General features: G+C 36.7%; 3 protein-coding genes across 7 annotated transcripts; 1 reads left to right on the top strand and 2 right to left on the bottom strand.

Moving 5' to 3' along the window:
- Positions 1–371: 371 nt before the first annotated feature.
- On the bottom strand, positions 372–1879 carry LOC105566398 (RWD domain-containing protein 1). The gene is made up of 4 exons (XM_012020357.1): positions 1658–1879; positions 1181–1530; positions 918–1104; positions 372–822 (listed from the first exon to the last, which is right to left on the bottom strand). The coding sequence occupies exons 1-4, from the start codon at positions 1725–1727 to the stop codon at positions 710–712; spliced, it is 720 nt and encodes a 239-aa protein (XP_011875747.1). The 5' UTR covers positions 1728–1879; the 3' UTR covers positions 372–709.
- Positions 1880–2542: 663 nt separating this feature from the next.
- LOC105566399 lies at positions 2543–11148 on the top strand. Of its 4 annotated transcripts, none has more exons than XM_012020361.1 (12): positions 2543–2889; positions 3765–3951; positions 4025–4279; positions 4606–6358; positions 6533–6947; positions 7024–7798; positions 8226–8468; positions 9023–9238; positions 9393–9575; positions 9684–9901; positions 10080–10229; positions 10444–11148. In XM_012020361.1, exons 1-12 carry the CDS (start codon positions 2860–2862, stop codon positions 10648–10650), a joined length of 4632 nt encoding a protein of 1543 aa, XP_011875751.1. In that variant the 5' UTR covers positions 2543–2859; the 3' UTR covers positions 10651–11148. The 4 variants fall into 4 exon arrangements, with proteins under 4 accessions (XP_011875751.1, XP_011875750.1, XP_011875749.1 ...); XM_012020360.1 differs by having other exon boundaries at positions 2544–2889; positions 3142–3951; XM_012020359.1 differs by having other exon boundaries at positions 2544–2905; positions 3142–3951.
- A 29-nt stretch (positions 11149–11177) lies between these two features.
- Positions 11178–15975, bottom strand: LOC105566397 (transmembrane protein 230). 2 transcript variants are annotated; one of them, XM_012020355.1, is made up of 4 exons: positions 15813–15975; positions 12254–12366; positions 11967–12089; positions 11178–11767 (listed from the first exon to the last, which is right to left on the bottom strand). In XM_012020355.1, exons 1-4 carry the CDS (start codon positions 15838–15840, stop codon positions 11630–11632), a joined length of 402 nt encoding a protein of 133 aa, XP_011875745.1. In that variant the 5' UTR covers positions 15841–15975; the 3' UTR covers positions 11178–11629. The 2 variants fall into 2 exon arrangements, with proteins under 2 accessions (XP_011875745.1, XP_011875746.1); XM_012020356.1 differs by lacking the exon at positions 15813–15975 and adding an exon at positions 13109–13249.
- Positions 15976–20246: the final 4271 nt, after the last annotated feature.

Genomic DNA, 20246 nt, shown 5'->3' with positions numbered 1-20246 from the left:
GATCTTAAATATAAAAACGGACTATGAATACCGGTCTTATTGATTGTGAGTCTATTGTAGAACCAGTTTTACTGCCACAAAATAAGGAACTTGAATCTGTGCAGTTTGTGTACAGGAAAGAGCGTATCATGCTGCCATGGATAAACGTCCTGACAGTATGTACGTCGCAGAAAATAGATTCCATCAAATCGTGAATACGTTTATGAAAACTACTTAGTGCTAAGTATGTAAATTATAATGTTAAAAGATTATGAGAATAAATGTTAAATCCTGGTCGTTATTTCGTGTTAGACACGCATTTGTCTTGTACCGTTCCTACATATATATACAGATATATATCGTGCGATAAATGCCAGGAAAAAAGACAAATATTTAATACGAGATATACGTTTCTTTAATATAATCGAAGCTTATGAACATAATTTATATATACACAAGTATAAAAATTATCTCATTCCTTAAATATTCCGCCTTATGAATTGTCTTCCAATAAAGCGCCGGTTGAAGAAACGTCGTATTTTCTTGTCTCAACCATGACGATTTACTGCCACTTTTTACTAGACACAGTACCCGGCTTGCGAGAGAAATTCTAGTACTTAAAATATATATTTGACTCATTTTTCCCCCCCTTTATTTTTGTAAGAATTCAGCAAGTTCCTGTTCAATTGGTTCTACGTATCACTTTGATGGCTACTGAATCAAACGTGTTTTAGGCACTATCATCCGAGATGTTTGGATCATAGTCTGGATCGTCTTCGTCATCGTCCAAATCTAGATCGTCCAGATTTTGGAACAGACTCTCGTCCACTTTCACGGCGTCACCTATGCGATTAAAAGCACACGTAATTTATATTCAGTATCTTCCGGAGCGGATGGTCAGACTTAAGGTAACTGCAGAACAACGTAATATAAGTTACCGTCATCCAGGAACTTGAGATCCGACTGGTCCAGCGTCTTGTCGGTCATAAACAATTCCCGGCCCGTTAACTTCTTGCCCTCGCGTTCCGCCAATTCTCTCCGCTTGGTGTAGCCCATTTCCTCGTCGAACTTCTCTTTCCAGCTCAGGAAGGATTCCACGGTCACTCGGGTCCCCTCGAATCGTCTCTGCGTACAAAAGCAAACGGGAACATTATCGCGACTGCCGTCTCTCGTGGACGGCAATTATTCAGGCGTGTCCTACCCTCTCCGCCTCCTCCTCCTCCTTCTGCTTTTGCGCCGCAGTCTCTTCTCTCCTCAGCTTTATCCTGTCCCACTGTACATTGAGCCACTCCTGGGCGGCGCTGACCAACGTGAAGACCATCACCATCCCGAGATTCTCGTTCATCTGCTCCGCCAGATGCGCTTTCAATCTCTCGTCGTCGCCGTCCTCGAGGTTCTCTTGCTCCGCGATCGATATGAGCAGCGGCACGTCCGGATACTCGGGCGTGTACGTGAACTCCAGCCGACAGCCGAGGCCATTGCCGGTCTCCGGCTCGTACTCCTCCGTCTTGATTGGTATGGCAAACGTGTAAAACGGCTCCGTCGCTAGAACTGCACGACGCGCGCGTTACTCGCGGCGAGCAGTACTCGATCCGTTAACGCAAAGTCGAGTATCGTTGTTGCAAGGCATTTCGCGTTGACATACGGGGTTACAGGTTGGAATCTCGACGATACGTACCCTCCAGTTCCCCGCAATAGATCGACTCCAGGGCCTCGATCTCGTTGCGCTGCTCGTCCTTGTAGTCCATACTCGGAGGTGGTCGCGATCCCTGAACGCTGTCGGTTAAAATATACGATCCGCGGCCTTTGGCGAGCGAGAAAATATCATGTCGAGCCGTTGCGCGCCCGCGTGCGTCGAAGGCAGGTCAGTGTCATCGGTGATCGATCTTGCGGGGACTCGATCCGAATTCGCGCGCGGCGCCCTCTCGGGTAAAAGCGGGCGCACTCGCGGTCGAAGATTTGCAACCGTCGAGAGGATCCTAAAGTCGTCCTTTTTTACCGACACGCTCGAGTATACTTTTTACAATTGTAAATCTCTTTATTCGCTTTTATGCGCAAAGTAATGCCAGGACAAATTGCGGACCGCATAGCGGAACATTTTCATGTTTAAAACACTCAGTTCGGAAGTCTGGCAGAAAAGAGAAATTGGTGAAATGTTCAATTCGTAATTTGTGCTAAAAATTTGAAATTGGCTTCAAAGTGGATTGTAGTCAGGTGTAAAGCCTCCGCTACAATGATTCTCGGTTCTGTCTACAATGGTCGTAGTCGTAAGAATAATCGACTGCGATTGGTCAATTCAGTCAGTCGCATAAGAATTGACCAATCGCAGTCGATTATTCTTACGACTACGACCATTGTAGACAGAACCGAGAATCATTGTAGCGGAGGCTTTAGGTGACAGCTTCACATGGGGTGCTTTCGCGATGTAGATCAAAATGATCCGGATCAAAATGATCCGTGCTATGATTGGTCAAATCTGGAATTTCATTGAATAAAATTTCAATGTGATGCTACGAAATTTCAGATTTGACCAATCATAGCACGGATCATTTTGATCTACGTCGCGAAAGCACCCATGGTGATACTTTTAATTTCCCTTCGTATTCGGCGGGGGGTCGGGAATGCGAGCGTCGATAATGTTGCCGACGCGCCGTGTGTCCCCCACGTAGTACGCGAGTTGGCGGCGCCGCTGTCGGTATCGATACAAGTGCTTGCGATTCTCGAAGTGTGAGGCGCTTGAATATTTCCGCGGCAGCGAGGCTTTCGCGAGTCGCGTGCGTCGCGACCGGGCAACGTAATATCAGGGTAATCCCCGCGCGGGCCTTTGCCATCCGCCTCTGCGAGACGTTTCCATCCACGAGGGGCAGACACACGCGCCAGATGTGCATACTCGTACGTCTCTGTGCGCAGGTAACGCAGGAGTGATGTATGTATATGTAGGGGCGTGATTCACGTACGACTTGTAAGACGAATCTGTCGGTCGTAATCGCATCATGGAGGGAGCGAGAGAGATCGGGGCCTTAATGGCCGCTTGACTTTGCAATTTAATCTCTGTGTTATCCCTTTCCTACCGGGCTTGCCGGCGTAGACGTACGGTAGCTCTGTAGCGTTGACACGCGTTTTGCCTCGCTTATTATAAACCCTCGATGTATCGTTCGCCAGGTCGACCTGTATCGTGTCTGGGAAGCGCTTTCGCGGATAACGCGTGGCTGCAAAGTGATAAGGGACGTGTAACGGCGCCTCTTGAGAAGGCCGAGAGAGCGACGAGGGTGTTGTGCCCCCTTGGACGCTCGAAGGATTTTATTGCTATTGACACAGGGAAGAGATTTGTGAAAACTGGTTTTTCGTAAGGCATTTGGGCACCTACCGTATGTATTACTAGTTAATCGGACATGGCGAAGGGAAAAGACCGGAAAAGCGCAGCGGCGAGCAATAAAGACAAGTTAAAAGCGTTGCGAGACCTTCCTGCGTGTGAGATCAAATTGCATAACATTGCTTTAGATAAATGTATAGTTCAGCGTTACCGATTGTGTCTCTCGGAAGAGAAAAGAAAGGACTTAGAACATTTGTCGCCGTGTATTAATGCAACTAAAAATTCTTCTAATGTACGGACGTTAAAGGACAGTTCACGAGAAGATAATGCAGTAGATAATGATATTCGTGTAACAAGAAGTTCGAGCAAATTAAGTGAAAAGAACGGCAAAGGATGTAAAAGTCGTAGATTTTTAAATGACGTGTCGGCCGATTGGTGTCCTAAAGTAATTCAAACTGGATTTGTAACGCAGGAACAGCAATTAAAGTGTGATACTAGTGTTAAGTCACTTTCAAGTAAAAGTTATGACGACGCGTCTAGCGTATCCTGCGGCCCGTACTTTGGTACGTGCACCCAAAAGAAGACCAAGAGTCAGAGGCGACGCTGTTCTACATCACGGAGAGCGCCAGTGAAAAATGGAAAGCTGTACTTCGAATCAAGTAATATCTTATCGTCTTGTCCGTACTGTTTAATTGCGTGTAAATTTTTATCCATTTTGTTCTCTGTAAACAGGCACAAGTGTGGACTCGGTTAAAATCAGCACGGAAGATGACAGTTGTTTGAGTGAAAAGATTTTAACCATTACTGATTATACTAGCAAGATGCAAGAGATATCCAATGACAGTACTCCAGAGGAGATTCCCCAAAAAAAGTCTGATGCGGAATATTCCTCCATCAAAGAGAATAACGCGCATACGGCTGCTGCTACCAAAAGGACTGTTTGCATACTGAAATTGGAACAGTGTAACAAGACTCAAAGCTTGAAAGGTACGCACATATTAATTCACAACGGCACACGATACTATTTTTTTCCCACTGGATTGCTTACCAGAACCAATGCAGAGTTTCAGATCAGGTGACTTGAAGCTGAAACCTGATTGGCTCTCGTAAGCAATCCAGTAGGCAAATTAAGTATCGTGTGCCGTTGGCTTAAAACTCTGCATCCCTGTTGGTTCACGTATGCGATCTAATAGGAAAAATAATATCGTGTGCCGTTGACTTTACTATTAATTTTACGTCTGATAATATTTTGGAAACAAGAGTCATTAAAAATTTAACTTAAGAATGTTATAAAACGGATTTGATCTTTTCAGGTATATTGAGCTCAAATATAATTAACACGGATGTGGAGAATGAAATTCCTGAAAAATCTCAAGATATCAAGACAAATTTGAAATCTAAGGACGCGAATCTTTCCGACAAACTTTTGACTACGTATAATAATGGAAGTCGGAAGCGAAAGTGTACGCGAACGATATCAAGCACAAGTTTTAGTACAGATAGCACTGAACAGGCAGCTGATGTTTCAGAACCATTCGGTCTGAAGCCTATCCATGAAACATGCGAGATAGATACAAATCCACGCGAGAAACGTATGAGAACAAGATCAAGTGATTCATCTCTTGCTACAGATAGTACTGTACTGATCCATCAAACATGTAATAACATGAGTAAAAACCAAGCTCAAAACTGTCTGAGGATATTAAGCGACACAGATAGTACTGTACAGGCAACAGATTCTACAGAATCACTCATTGTGAAACCTACCCCTCAAACAGTGTCCAAAACTTGTCCTAACATTGTTCCCGTTACTGTTGCTCTTACTAAATTACAATGTGAGAGTAAGACAAGTGAAACAACGAAAAAAAAACTACCCAAAATAACTGAAGACCATGTTTTACCGAAAGGTACAGTAAAATTTGTGAAAGTAAGAGCGAATAACAGAAGTTCACAGAATAGACTTTCTAAGCAGGGACAAAATAGATGTAATGGTATTAATAGCAACGTGAAGCAAGTTTCGTGCGTTGAAAATACATTTAAATCCGCAAACACTTCAAAAAATTCACTTCTCACAGAAAAAGTATCTCCTACACCTGAAATAAACGGATCATTTAGCATTAATTTGAAAAATCAAAGCATAAATAATAAATTGCATCATAAATACGATTCTTCGATGAGCTCTTCGGTGGAAACGATGGAAACGAGAAATAGCATTCATAACAATGTAAACGCTTGCGAGACCGATAGTGATACAACATATGAAGACTGTACTTTGAACCACCAAAAGCAATCGAATAAATTAGACGGGCGTGAAAGTAAAATATTACAAAGTGATAAAACATGTAATAAAATAAATTCTGATAAGAGCATTTTAAACGAAAGCTCTTCAGGTTTTATGGACATAAGTGAAAACTGGGATATCAACAGATCATTAATACTTGTTAACAAAGAAGCCGTTACAAAACAAAACGGAGAGCATATCGAAATAAGTACTACAAGTAGTACAAAGAAGAAATTAAACAGAACCAATTGGATGCAGAAGATTGTAACATCAGATACCAAATCATTCAATCGTCAACAATTTAATGGTTCTTCAAATATCGATACAATGGTAACAGTAAAATCAAATTTAGCCGAAGAAAATAATTCCAACGGGCAACTAATAGACTTGCGTAAATGTTTGAACCAAAAAAGAGCACAACAATTTTCCAAACTATCAACATCTGAGGATAAGCTTAATAATAAAGCTGTAGAATCTGAGCAAGTGCATTTGGATGATGAAATTACTTTAACAAATACGGTGACAACTGATAAATTTCATAAAGAGTTCTCTTTCAAAGAACCAGCTTCTAGTAAAACTTTGTATAGGGAGAAAGATATTCAAACAGATGAGTGTAACAATGGTAGCATATTGCAAAGTACACCGAAAGAAACGCGACATATCAACCAAATAGATAGAGATATTCATGAAGATACTAATGCGCAAAAGAAGTTTGAAACTAGCGAGGATAAAGATGATTATGGTGATTGCATTTCTCTGTTTGCAGAATCATTTGATACAAATTTGTAAGTATAAATTAGCAAAAAATTTGACAGAATTTAATATTATATTGTTCTGTTATTATCTTATTACTTTCCACAAAGTTGATCTTTTTTTTACATGGTTATTATATTTTGTAATATGATATTATTTATTGTGTAAGTTGCAATATTTTCAGTAATTAAAAATTGTTTTTACAGCGATGAAAGTACAATTTTAAGTGTACAAAATAAACCGAACAAATCTCTATCTCTACACTTTGATGAACCATATGAGATGACTGTTAACAGTTTTGATAAATATGTAAAACAGAATGAAACTGAATTTAATAAAGAATATGCCAAATTTGAAGAAAATATAAAACTCTCAAATAGAACTGGTGAAACAAAAAAAGAACTCTACAGTCAATCACGACAGGCTATACGTACAAATAATGTGCCTGAAACTGAAACTGTATCAAAAGTACCACCTGAAGCCAAAAACACAGGAATATTACAAAATCAAAGGTTACGAAATACCAGCAACTTTAATATTAGATCCCATCTCTATGGATATTGTTTCCAAACCTTGATGAAGGGTTACTGTGTGAGGCAACAATGTAGATATAACCACGAAGTAGGTGTACTTATTTATTACTTTGTTTTCTTATAACCGCTGTATAACCACTCGTATAACTTGATTTCATGTCTAGTTCCAGGATCTTATTACTACGGTTGGCTCGGGAAATTTTACAGCAATACTAGGTCTAATAAAGGGTGCATTAGATTTTAACTATATTTTTTTTTGCACAAAGTTGTACAAAGCATTACTAAGGAAATTAACCACTGAGCAGATTTTAACAATATACCAAGTGATTTACTATTCAAAGGCTGAATTACCCAACTTTTTAAAGGACATCGGGCAATATACTATTGAGGAGTTATTGAATAGACAAATACCTGTAAAAACAGTTGTAAATCGTTGGATAGAATGCATTCCATCTCCAAATTCAAACGATCTTATGAACATGTTAAAAAGCATCGAAAAACACATCAAATGTGGTGAATATTGGAATACTGTAAGAACTTTAGTTTTGAAATTGCCACTTGAATATGGATGTTATATGGATGTTATGAAGAAGATATTAACTGAATGCATAGAGAATGAAAACTTGACTGATATTCAAGATGTTAACGATAACTTGATAAGTAAACTTCCTCATTATTTTAAGTCAAAATTGGGCAAAGATTTAGAACGCTTTAAAAGTTTATTGGCTGAGAAAACTGCAAGAAAAAACAATCCTCGTCCTGCGTTATTAATTCAAGACTGTCGAGAAAAGTTATCGGAAACTATTGCTTCTCCTGATGGAAATTCAAATTTATCACAGATAGAATCTCCACAGAGCAGTAGTAGTTTTATAGATAAAAGTACAAATGGAAATAAGGAAACCAAAGAGAACGGAGAAGCTTATATACTACGACCTATCGGTAATTGTTTTTTATTGACTGTGAGAGAAAGTATGTGTGTATTTGCGCGTTCATGAATGCGTATATATATTTCCTATAAAAAACCTTTAAAACAATTATCTTACACACAGGAACGCGCGCGTACACACACACACACACACACACACACACACACACACACACACACACACACACACACACACAGAAAAAAGTATTAATAGCATTAGTCAACAGCAGTCTAATTAGAAATAATCCTATTAATGAGATAAATATTCGAGCTCGTGTCTTAATAAAATCATATTTTATTAATACTGTTATTACAAGATTATTTTTAATTTTCTCTCAATGCTGTTAATACATCAATTTTTTCCATGCATATGTATATATATATTTTTATATTAATTTTTATTTTATTTTTTATTTTTATTTTATTTATTAATTTTTTTAGATAATTTACCTGAGCCCCGATCCGCTTACAGAAATCATATCAATCACTGGAAATTTTTTGTGGATTTAGAGGGATTTAAAAAAGGACTTTTACATCATGATTACGATTATGTTATTAATATGTTAAAGAGTTATGCAGAAAAGCAAGATGATACTCCGTTATATACTCGCTCTTGTTGTAAGAAACTTCAAACAGAGATAAAGCGTTCAGAGTACCACTTAGCAAACGTCATACGTCGTACAGGTAAAAAATTTTTTAATAACATATAAAATGCGTGAGATATTTTAGATAACGTATAGGCTGTATTATAATTACATACTGTGTACATTGTACACAATCTTGCTTTATTGAAGTGTTTTTTTTCTTCTCATTGTTCATATTGCACATTAATGATGAAATAATTGTAATATGAAAACAACCAATTTTATAATGCAACTTATACTCTATCAATTATTATAAACTAACGTATATAAGGTTGTGTGGATTTTGAACATCAAGTTATACATGTCAAAAAGGATTTGTTTAGACTAATTTTCTACCTTTTTTTTACTCAACCAATTTACCTACTTAAATTACAAAATATTTTTTCTTTTAATATATTAATTTGATTTATTTTAAACTATGAGACAATATTCTTTACTGATAATTAGGAATACCTTACGGTGTATGTACTGAATATATTTTATGTATCTCCTATGTTGTAACATATAATAAATAAAATAAATAAACTTTTAATAAATTTTAGACTGCAAATTTTATTTATAATTTTACCTAATTCACACATTTGGACTTTCCAGTCCAAGTGGGTATCGTTGACATTCTAGGTAAAATGTCCTGTGAGATAACAGACATTTTGATCAATTTAGGGGTCAAGGAAGCCTGGGGGCGTGCACTATTATTGATTCAATTACTTGATGTGTATAATTTATCGTATAATGCCACGTATTACTTACTCTCGGCTGAAATTTACTTAGCTAACGAAAAGGCTATAAAAGCATACGATGTACTTAAATGTGAGTTTAGTTTGCAAAAATCAATCGTTTTTTTTTTCAAAACTTGAATATACATATAAATAATGTATGTATAAAAATATAAAGATTCTTAATATAAAATTCGTTAACGTTGAATGTAATTAAATTTTAACGAAATGTGTATTCATTTTTTCAGGCCAAAATATTATATGCACTAGTCGCGATAAGTGGTATGTTCAAAGTACTATTGACGATGAGCGTGTACGGAGCAAAATAATGTGCATTTTATTGGATTCGTTTTGTAATGAACTTGTTGAACACGCCTTCTTCCTTTTCCAATTTTTACTTAAAGATCAAAGCAGTCAGTATTACCCAATAGGTGAGGTAGAACTTTTAATGCACATATTCTCGTGATTCATTATCATATTTACAAATTAATTAGAATTACATTGTATTCCTCAATAAAATTTATTTTTCACCGTTTTAGATTTATCTCGTTACGTGGGCAAATTAATAGTATTATTTTTGTTAAAAAAAGACACAGATTTAATCATAGAGATGGCTAATTTAGTACTTAAATATACTTTTGCGTTGAGTACAACAGTGTGTCGCGCACTAACTTCAACATTAGTTCACCTGGACGAGAATCTTGCCAGGCAAATTTATAATTATGCAGAAGGCATTGGTGTCTACCCACAAATGAAGGTAAATATATAAGTAACTTTCTTTACAAATTAATAATAAATAAAATTAATAAAAATATATTATACATCTGATTCGATTTATGAAAAATATTTTCGTATACTTTTTTCTTAACATTAGTAATTCTTAAATCACCTAATTCAAATTACTTGACATATTTGTCATACATTTCACATTACAGTTGTGGCCAGTAACATATATTATTATAAAAAATGATTTGACAGAGGAAGAGATATATCTTACATTTCTGCAGTTGTTAAAAAATCTTCTAGTAAATTTTGGACATGCGATTGAGTTTGCTAAACAAATCAAAGTATACCTTATCCTGGAGGTAATTATAAACATTTTTATAAATAAGATTTTTACAAATTATGTTTAAAACTTCTCCCATCAAGAGACGCAGTCGTGTTTCGCGCCAAGTTCGTGCGCGAAGCCTGTGTATCTCTATCTAATATACTAATTAGTATAACAATAATGTCTTTTCTATTTTATTTTTGTTATTTATACTGCATTTCAATCGTACATTTTGTGTTATTAATTTGCAGATAGAATCGACTAGCAAACGGTTCCATTGCGCAGAATTAAAGAATTATAATAATAATAAAGCTATTATGAGTTTGAGAGCATTAATCAGAGATGTTTTAAAGAAACGATTTGACCCACCTATATTATTACAGTCAGGTGGTAAAGACAGAATATATCGATTACAAAGCAAAAGTCTTATAAATTATTTAAAAGCTGAACATTGTTGATATCATACTTTTTACTCAGGTGACGGTGCATTATATGTGCGAACAAAACATACAGTCTTAAAATTTGAGAACAACTTTTATTTTATAATGCCAAGCATATTTATGTTTTTACTTAATTTAGTTTGGTTAGAAGTTAAAACAATTTTAATGAACTTTAATAGATGACTAAACCAACTTTAGACTTTCATAAAAAATATTTCCATGTGATTTAACCTTTATTCAGATTTTTTTATATAATTTCTACATTACGTTACACGGCATTTAAAAAGTTTCTAAAGAGAGACACAACAAATATGTATGTTGATTAATTTTTATATCATAGACATTTATAGTTTTGTATCTTTTAAGACGCGTATATGTTATTACAAATCAATCTTATATAATCTTATATAATCAATCTTATATAAACTTGGGATTATTTACTTTGGGTGTATAAAATTATGTGTATGTATAAAATAAACAAAGGTTATTTAGTGAGAAAATTAATTTAAAAAACTGTATACATACAATAATAAATTTATATTACATATGTGTATACATATATTTATTGGGCCTGAGAAAATAATACAAACGTGGAAACATTATGTCATTCATCAAAATTTCATAATAAATACTGTATTTCAATCACAACTCTTTTTAAAAGTACAGACGAATTTAATTTAAAATTATTTTTATTATTTTGATAATTGAATGTTACATTATAGCTCTTTGACATTTGTGTAAACGTAAAGAAGATACTTTATAAAGGAACACAGTGGTAATAGTCATAAATTGCAAAAATGTGTTTCATTTTACTATTTTAACTCTATACAAAATACCAGCGCAAAAATATATATTTCCATATATATATATATATATTCTTTTTTTTGCAATTTAATCCACTGTATAAACAAACGATTTTTCATCATTAAATTTATCTTTTTAAATAAAATCAATAAATAAGTACTGTGTGCACGTATATCTTAGATCGCATGTAGTCTTAATCGAATTCAGGTATATCATCAAAAGAATAACCAGGTACTTTCTGATACGCTAAAATAGCTACCCTCATGTGATAAGCCCCTGGTATGAACATCAAGGCCCCTAAAATTATCACTGGCCACATCCGATCTGAATACTGCAATATAAAAATTTTTTATCTTAACATGCGATTTCGACAAATCCGTCGACAAGTTGTCAGCACACATACGTAGATTACGCTAATTTATATTAAATAAGTTCATTTCATACTTGCTTAAAATTATTATTTGATGAAAACCGTACAGTATAATACAATTTATAACTTTATATAATGTACATAACATAAGGTATCTTACTTTTGAATCGATGTGTCCACTCACAATCAAACTTCCCATTATGAGCATAATGGTTCCTCCAACAAATAGGAGAGCTGCTAACGTAATAGCCTTCCATGGTATCTTAACTGGTGGGCTTACAAACTAAAGTTGAAAAAAATCACGTTTACTGATAGCACAATGATTGCATAAAACATATCCATATTTTACGCATAGTAAATAATTTGAGATAAGATAATTTCTAAGGCGCGGTAATAACGCAAATAAGTTTTTACATTGCTGAGTTGCTATATCCTTTTCTTACCCACCTGTGAATCAAAGAAACCATTATCGGTTTCCGTAAGTTGTGTATAATCCACGTTGTCAAATTGTCTGTCACTCCGAACTTTTTTCCTGCACATACTCGCCTTATGGATATAGTCTGAAAAACAAAACATTTCCATTATCTCCGTTGTGAGTAATACTTTCTGTTTCTTGCCCTTAACCGTAACCTCGTAACTCACAAGTAACGAGTTTTACCTCCCAACCCTGGTAATAATAATATAAAATAGTGAATTAAATGAATTTCTTTATCAATAAACCGCATAGATTTAGAAGCCGCTTTTGAAAAGCGCGCCACAGTTAGTCTAAAGATGGCGGGCGGCGTCGAAGGTCTCCTACCCGAGGAACTCTACCATTTTATCTAGAGGAGCGTTCGAGAGCCCGGGCCAGCGTTGACCTACGTTCTACGTGCATACTGAATTAATTATTGTACCACATCCGTACGATGTTAATTTCGACAAGAGCGGAGGGGGCGGAAGGTTCTTCTTTTCATCGAGCATTTAGAGATTCGGAATTGTCATTCTCTGTATAGGTAATGTGAAGCGCGTGAGAGCAAGAACGCTAGCCTACCGTGCGAGGTGCAATTACGTCGCAAGTGCGACTGTTGATCGTGCAAACGTCAGAGGACATGTATTTCTCGAGGAATTGCGTAGACACTCGAGCGTCGCGCTACTCGGAAATAAAACAAAATCAATCTTTTGATTTCTCTCTCTCTCTCTCTCTCTCTCTCGATCTGTCGTTATCTGTATCTCTTTCTCTTCAATTTTGACGTAGTGCCACAAGTGTCGCGGATCCCTTTATTCGTGCACGCATATTATTTTATGTTGAATAAATATAATTACCGAATTATCTCGCGGCGCTCATGCTCGTGAATTAAGGAGGTCCTTTCGTAAACAAAACACCATACACTACGTCGCCGCGGCGTTACGTCAAACGTATAGTATCACTGTCGTCCGTCGAGTAACGAAAATAACGCACGAGAGATAAGAGTGATTCGTCGAATTGCTCGAAGATGGCGTCACTCGCGATCACCGTCCGCCGCTGCTATCTACGACCGAAAGCGTCAACTTTCATTAAAATCAGACGAGAATGTGCACTGCGGGGGCACGAGATCTCGGCGAATATGTATGAAACGACAAGTCGAATGAAGAAACAAAAGACTCGATAAATACCAAATTAATTAATCCGACAAAATTTAATTCATTAATACCAGATTCGGTTGAAAATTTATAAATTATAAATTATTCGGAAATTATTCTTTTCATTATTTTTAAATTTTTAGTATTTTTCCTGTATACGAGCAACAAAAAAGCACGTATAAACATTTTATATGCACATATTTTATATACAGGGTGTACTAAAACCACCGGATATCCTTTTAATCATAAATTCTTTAGAAACTTTCAAGACAAAAATTCTAGTAAAAAAATATTCGAGGCTATAATAGTTTTTAAATAATAAGCGATTACATTTCACAAATGACAGGCCTGAGATTTCGCGCGCTCAGGTACGGCGATACGACAATAAAAATGTTCCTACGAATATCGCCCTTTTTAGCATAGTGACAACTTTCACAACAGACTTAACGATTCATTCTCGAATTAATTGTTCCTCTTGTTATCTTTAACCATTTCTTTTGTTAACTTTGTGTAACGTCTTATTAATAAAAGGGGTTCACTATGATGAGCATCTTGATCAGACTGATATCCTTGGATTTAGTCGATCTCCGATATTCTGAGTGAACTTGGAATTTTCAGTTAGATTCAATCTAGTCTCCTGCCTCTCTTTAGCCTCAAGTTTTTAAAATAACCGGATCATCGTCTTCCCAAATATTTTCTGTCCCGTTAAACGGTGACTTTGGTTCTCGCTCGCTCGCGAAACACATAGGAACAATTTTATCACTCGTCATGTCGCCGTGCCTGAGCGCGCGAAATCTCAGACCTGTCATTTGTGAAATATAATCGCTTATTTAAAAACTATCATAGCCTCGACATTTTTTTATTAGAATTTTCCTCTTGAAATTTTCTAAGGAATCTGCGATTAAAAGGATATCCGGTGGTTTTAGTACACCCTGTATATGTAGAGGAAAGTCCTTTATTATGAGATGGACTTCTAATAGGATATAGCGGAGTTTCTGCTAAATTAATAGGCATCGTCTGTGCCCCTGGAGTGAAATCTGTTTAGTGGAAAATTGATTATTGGATCGTGTAATCGTTGCGAAAAAAGATTTGTGATTGAATTTGTACGTTGAAAACCTGCTATCTCACATTAGAATCCTATCTCATAATGGAGGACTTTCCTCTATATAAAATGTTCGCATATATATGCTTTCTATACATATATTTATATATAATTATATATGAAAATTTTTTCCCCAATCTTTTCTTGCATTTTCTTCAAGTTTTGGTCATAAAAATACGTTTGAAAAACATATTTTAGCGATATCTATCAAATTGACAAGTTTATGAGCGAATGGAGCGGTGCCTATTGCTGAAATGTTATCACACCGTCGTCAAAGGTCGTCAAATAATCCCGCAAGAAGATTGATATGAAAATTATTTCGTTTACTTGAAAAAATTCACGGAAAAAAAATTCAGTGAATCATCACTGAAAACGTCACTGCATTGGCAGCTATAAATATACTACTGAAAATTGCAGTGCTACTCTCTAAAAGTCAATCAGTGGATTACCACTGAAAGCAATGAATATTCACTGATTCACAGTGAATATTCACTTATTCACAGCCGTAAGTATACCTTCTAAAAGTCAAGCAGTGTATTATCACTAAAAACAGTTATAAGTACAGCGCTGAATAAAATCAGTGGATTATCACTGAATTATTCAGTTGCTATACTTATAACTGTTTTTAGCGATAATTCACTGCTTGACTTTTAGAGAGTACACTTGTGACTGTGAACCAGCGGATATTTATTGCTTTCCGTGATAATCCACTGATTGACTTTTAGTGAGTCCGCATATCGCGATAAAATGCGAGAACTAATTTCTTTTTTATCATCCCGCGTCAATGAATTGTAATTCAATATACCTGCGACGAGGAAAATCCAGAGTCCTATTGTTGGACTGCACTCTCTAAAAATCAATCAGTGACCATTCGCTGTTTTCAGTGATAATCCACTGATTGATTTTTAGAGAGATATATTATACACATCGTGTCAACGTGGCATCAGACTTGAATTCTAATCCCGCCATTCGCGCGATCATTATATCACTATGGGAATAATCCGAAAGGAAACGCGACGGACGTGGTCAACAGTTAATTAATAAAGATCTTCGATACGACTCGAAAACACACTGCGCGATCGATCCGAGTTTTTTACGCTCGCGCGAGACAAGATATCCGGTCGATAGCGCCGATATCGATTGAATTATTTATTAAAGCTGTTTGTCCAAGTAAGTTACAAGGTATCTGGGCGCACGGGAACTACAAGTTATCACTCACTAACAGACAAGAGCCCCGAGGTTAGAGTCGCCCGCGTAATCGCCGATAATTAATCACGTATCGCACACGTATCGAGCCGCTCATACCGAATATGGATCCCCGGTAGCTCGGCATCGTTGCACGTGCCGTTGCTCGTTGACATAGCAGCCTTTAGGCCTCGAAGACTTCCCGGCGAGTTTGCCCGTGTCGGCCAGACGGATCGATCTGGAATAGTGCAGGAGGCTGTGCCTTACCCTGCGTCGCGACGCCCGATGACAGTGCGGCGTCGTGGACGGCGCGGAAGGACGGCGAGGGTGGATCGCGCCCCGCGATGCGCAGTGAACGCGCCAAGCGCGTTTACCTCTGCGATAAATGCCAACGAAAATCGTTGACGAAATCAAGGATGGAGTGGAGTCTCGTCGACGATGTCTAAAATCGAGGGCTACCTCGGCCGCTCTTACTTTAAACTGTAGGTCGGAAGACTTTGGACGCGCGCGGAACAAATAAAAGAGGTACTCGTCGTGAGTCCAGTTCGTAATAAGCAAAGTCCGATTTAAATAGGATTCTATACGGACTGATGTAAAATCTGAAAGTCTATATTTGTCGTACGATCTGAGATTGAAGCGCTCGGCGAGGTATCAAGACATACCAATCCTTCACATAATTTTTTTACCTAAAATATACAGCAGCAATAACGCTATATCTTTTCAGTCTTTTAAAAAATGTTAAGGTAAGAACACCAAGCATTTTTTGTATCGTCAATCTCATCAAGATATCGTCGAGATCGAGATTCTCGAAAATTCGAGATTGCAGAAATCTCGTCTTGTTTGTCTCATGCGCACCTCTAGGACCGCGTGGCACTCCACTAACGCTTTTCTTTCCGAGGTGGTAGGTGATAGCGTGACGACAGCGTTAGGTTAGTAGCACGTCTTGTTTGGATATTTGTATTGTTTTTAATTTATTATAAAAGTAATAGAAAGCAATCGTGTTGAAATTACTCTGCATGGTGCAGAAACTAATAAAAATATATTAGTTAAAGTTTTCGTGGCCGATACTTAGAACAGAAAACAGTAAGTTAATTAATATATAATATTATTTTTTAATGTATAATATATTACTATATAATACATTAAAAATATATATGCCATTTTAATGTATAATATATTACTATATTATTAGTATTTTTCAAATATATATTATTGCACGTGGTTATCCGGCACGTTGTACCAACGCTCTTCATGCTGTGCCGAGCATGATGTCCTTACATCAAGATGCAAGAATACCAGGTGTAACATTCCCATGGATGCGCACTCGTGACCAATCAGAAATTTGCCCCAAACCTTCAAACTGCAAATCGTTGCTGTTGAATGCAGCAAGAACCAATGAACAATTTGCCCCAAAAGTTGGTTATATGCGCAATGTTTCACCTTGTATTTTTACATCACGGAGCTCGTTATCACTATCGCGTTATTTGTTTCGCGAACGTTCTTTAGTAGCGTTTACGTTGGCAACGCAATATATCTTTGTTCCACGTTGAGTTATTTTGGTACATAATGAACTTGATAATGAACCGACTTTGTTTCCACGTTGAGTTATTTTGATACATAATGAAATCAATGTAAGTAAAATAATTATTATATAATTAATTACTTCGAGCATATATGCAATTGATACATGTAAATCTATTGGTATTTGTAACTTTTTACTTACAATTTTGTTTATACGATTTTTTTTAAAATGATTTATGTTGCAAAATAAGGCTTGCTTTTCGTTGAAAATTAGATTTAAAGGGAGAACTTTTAAATTATTTCGTTTTAATTATTTTATATGAAAAACTGTGCCAGCGAAATCTATTTATCTGGCCAAAAAAATATGTATATCTCATTTAAATTATTCTATTTTAAAATATTTCCAATATGGAAAAAGTAATATATCCTTTTTCATTTCTGTTTATTTGGCTGAATTAATACCTTTATTTTTTGTAAATGCTATAATTTTTCATTTCCGTAAATTAAAGTCAAAAAGATAAGAAAAAAATTTATATAAACTGTTTACTTGTAGATATGACGTGGAGATAAATAGTGGATACATACATTAAAATATATTTTAGATAATAAAAACTGCAGACAGTTTATTTTTATTTTGCTTTAGTTAATTTGTTTACGAATGCAGAAAATCACGTTTGTTAACAGATGAAATTGTTACACGCGTTGACACGAGCTGACATAAATAATTAATGGTAAAAAATAAAGATTAAAAACACCTTGACATATACTGAGAATTTTCAATACAATAGAGCTTGTAATTGTTATTTTTTAATGCATATATATTAGTAATAAATTCATTTTTATACTGAATACAGCAGAACGCTTATAATCTTTATTTCTTTTTAGACTTCACGTCACGTTTACGTCAATAGGTCCAACAATTTTATAAAGATTATATAATAAATTCCCGCTGTATTGAAATTGAATTTTTCTGCTACAACGTTATATGTATAAAACATTTAAGATGGCAAAATCTATATCAATTTAATGTAAGATAATTAAAATGCAATCTATTTCTTACGATAACATTTTGTGTTTAAATCACGAAGTGCTTCTTAAGTCTATCTTTATACGAAAAATAATATAATAATAATGTAATAATATTAACAAGAATTGTCTTGCATGGTAGTTTTCCTTTACAGGCATTTAACGTTTTAATTGAAAGATAAGGTGCATTATGTATAATCCACCTTCGCTTTGTCCAGATATTACGCTAAAACAAGTGCGAGGCCGAGTAACGTTTTCAAGACACGTGTTTTAACGTTTCGTGATTTTGCACCGTAAAACGGATTCGTTCTGCTCACATTTTGTGCGACAATCGTAGCGCGGCCTCACGTGCATAAAACGCTCTTTGTCTTTAGTGTCCTCTTTGAATTGGAAAGTTACGATAGTAAGTCGGAGAATAGTAATTAAACGAGGCGAAGGGTGGGGCAATTGGAACGAGTGCGACAAGCGTCTCTCGTACAAGTGGCGTGCTGTACGCGGAACCCAATTGATAAACTTAATGACATTTTGATATTGTTTCGATTGGATACGTGCGAAACATCGATTTCAAAAGGGCGCGACTGTATCGAAAAAAGAGTAAAAAATTAATTTCATTTTGTATTCACAAATGCGCGACAAATTATTAGTCAAACATATTTCGCGGACAAACAACTTCGTACGCACGGCTATTTACCGAACGAATTTTCTAGAATTGCGGCATAATAATTTACGTAAAGGAATACAAGCATACGTTATATCGAACTGTGAAATTTACAATGTAAAATACCCCATCATTTTGCAAGGGAGATGTTTCATTAATTTCATTTTGTATTCACAAATGCGCGACAAATTATTAGTCAAACATATTTCGCGGACAAACAACTTTTATCCCATTTGCAAAAGATGCAAATACGATTTTTTTTATTGCCCCTAGTAATTAAATTTCATACAAACTTGCATTGTATATTTTTTATGTTTTATCATATATTTTATATAAAAATATTAAAAGGAATATTGCATTAGGTGTTCTAAGTATCTTAGAATTTAGGGCTCTCAACGTTTCACCAGCGGAGGTGAAATTGATTTCATTTGCCACAGCTGTTAGATCTGATTTCTCGCCACTTCTTATACACTGCTGTTGGTTGAGGCGTTTCCGAAATTCGTTGAGATTATTACGAATTTATTTTAGAACTCATTTGCAATTCTTAACAGACCCGCGGGCGCATCGCCACTGAATTACTTCGTGGCGCTTTAAAAATGTCATTGATCCGTGAAACATCGTATTCACGGATAGGACTCTTCCTCCTGGTACGAAAATAATATATCAACCGTGTCCGCAATTGACGACCGAAACGTGTCCGTTATCATTTTTCGACGCCTATGCGACAGCCCGGGGTCTGCGGGCTCCCAGTCTCCGCCGCAACTTTTTCGGGGATGGATGCAATGCGGAGACTGTGCACTTCTGCGCAACGAGGAGCGTGCCGTGCCGGGGGCGCTCTGGGCCGGGAAATCGTGCCTCCTCGCAATCGTCATCGCGATGACGCGCGTGCACAATTGTTTTTTTTTCCTCCCCCCCCCCCACCGTTGCGGTTTTCATCAAACACTCTCGTGTCGCGGCGCGATTACATCGCGCGCCGCTTCAGCCGCGCGATTTATCGCCCGACCCTCGTGTTCGTACTCTCGGGGTGACAATCGCGAGAGGTCCGTAAATTCTGTCGCTCCCCCCCGTAGACGTGAACTTGGCATTCGTGTGCGTGCCGCTTTTAACGATCTCTCTCTTTCTCTCTCTCTTTCGTGCCACCTTCGTACCTATAATTACGAGCCGCTTTGGCCCACCTTACGCGCGGCACGATCGCCCGTGCATCATGCGAAATGCTTCGCTCACGACGCGACGTCCGCCTTCCGCAGAGACGAAAGAGAGAGAGAGAGAGAAAGAGGAGCAGAGAGGCGGAGCGAGAGAACCGACTCAGCTGTCTCGGATCCGCGGACTACGTCATCACGGCCCTGCAA

This window comes from Vollenhovia emeryi, unplaced genomic scaffold, assembly GCF_000949405.1.
Source record: "Vollenhovia emeryi isolate VEMERY1.0 unplaced genomic scaffold, V.emery_V1.0 DF939145.1, whole genome shotgun sequence".
Lineage (NCBI taxonomy): Eukaryota > Metazoa > Arthropoda > Insecta > Hymenoptera > Formicidae > Vollenhovia > Vollenhovia emeryi.
This window is presented reverse-complemented; position numbering and strand designations above follow the sequence as displayed.

Bases quoted from the DNA above. Each gene is read 5' to 3' on its own strand.
- LOC105566397 (XM_012020355.1), bottom strand. From the start codon at position 15,840: ATGCCGAGCTACCGGGGATCCATATTCG. The intron at 12,367-15,812 runs GTATGAGCGGCT...TTTGTTTTTCAG, and splicing joins CTACCGGGGATCCATATTCG to ACTATATCCATAAGGCGAGT. The intron at 12,090-12,253 runs GTGGGTAAGAAA...TTTCAACTTTAG, and splicing joins ATGGTTTCTTTGATTCACAG to TTTGTAAGCCCACCAGTTAA.
- LOC105566398 (XM_012020357.1), bottom strand. From the start codon at position 1,727: ATGGACTACAAGGACGAGCAGCGCAACGAGATCGAGGCCCTGGAGTCG. The intron at 1,531-1,657 runs GTACGTATCGTC...CGCGTCGTGCAG, and splicing joins CTATTGCGGGGAACTGGAGG to TTCTAGCGACGGAGCCGTTT. The intron at 1,105-1,180 runs GTAGGACACGCC...TTTTGTACGCAG, and splicing joins AGGAGGAGGAGGCGGAGAGG to AGACGATTCGAGGGGACCCG.
- LOC105566399 (XM_012020360.1), top strand. From the start codon at position 3,372: ATGGCGAAGGGAAAAGACCGGAAAAGCGCAGCGGCGAGCAATAAAGAC. The intron at 4,280-4,605 runs GTACGCACATAT...TGATCTTTTCAG, and splicing joins CAAGACTCAAAGCTTGAAAG to GTATATTGAGCTCAAATATA. The intron at 9,239-9,392 runs GTGAGTTTAGTT...TCATTTTTTCAG, and splicing joins AGCATACGATGTACTTAAAT to GCCAAAATATTATATGCACT.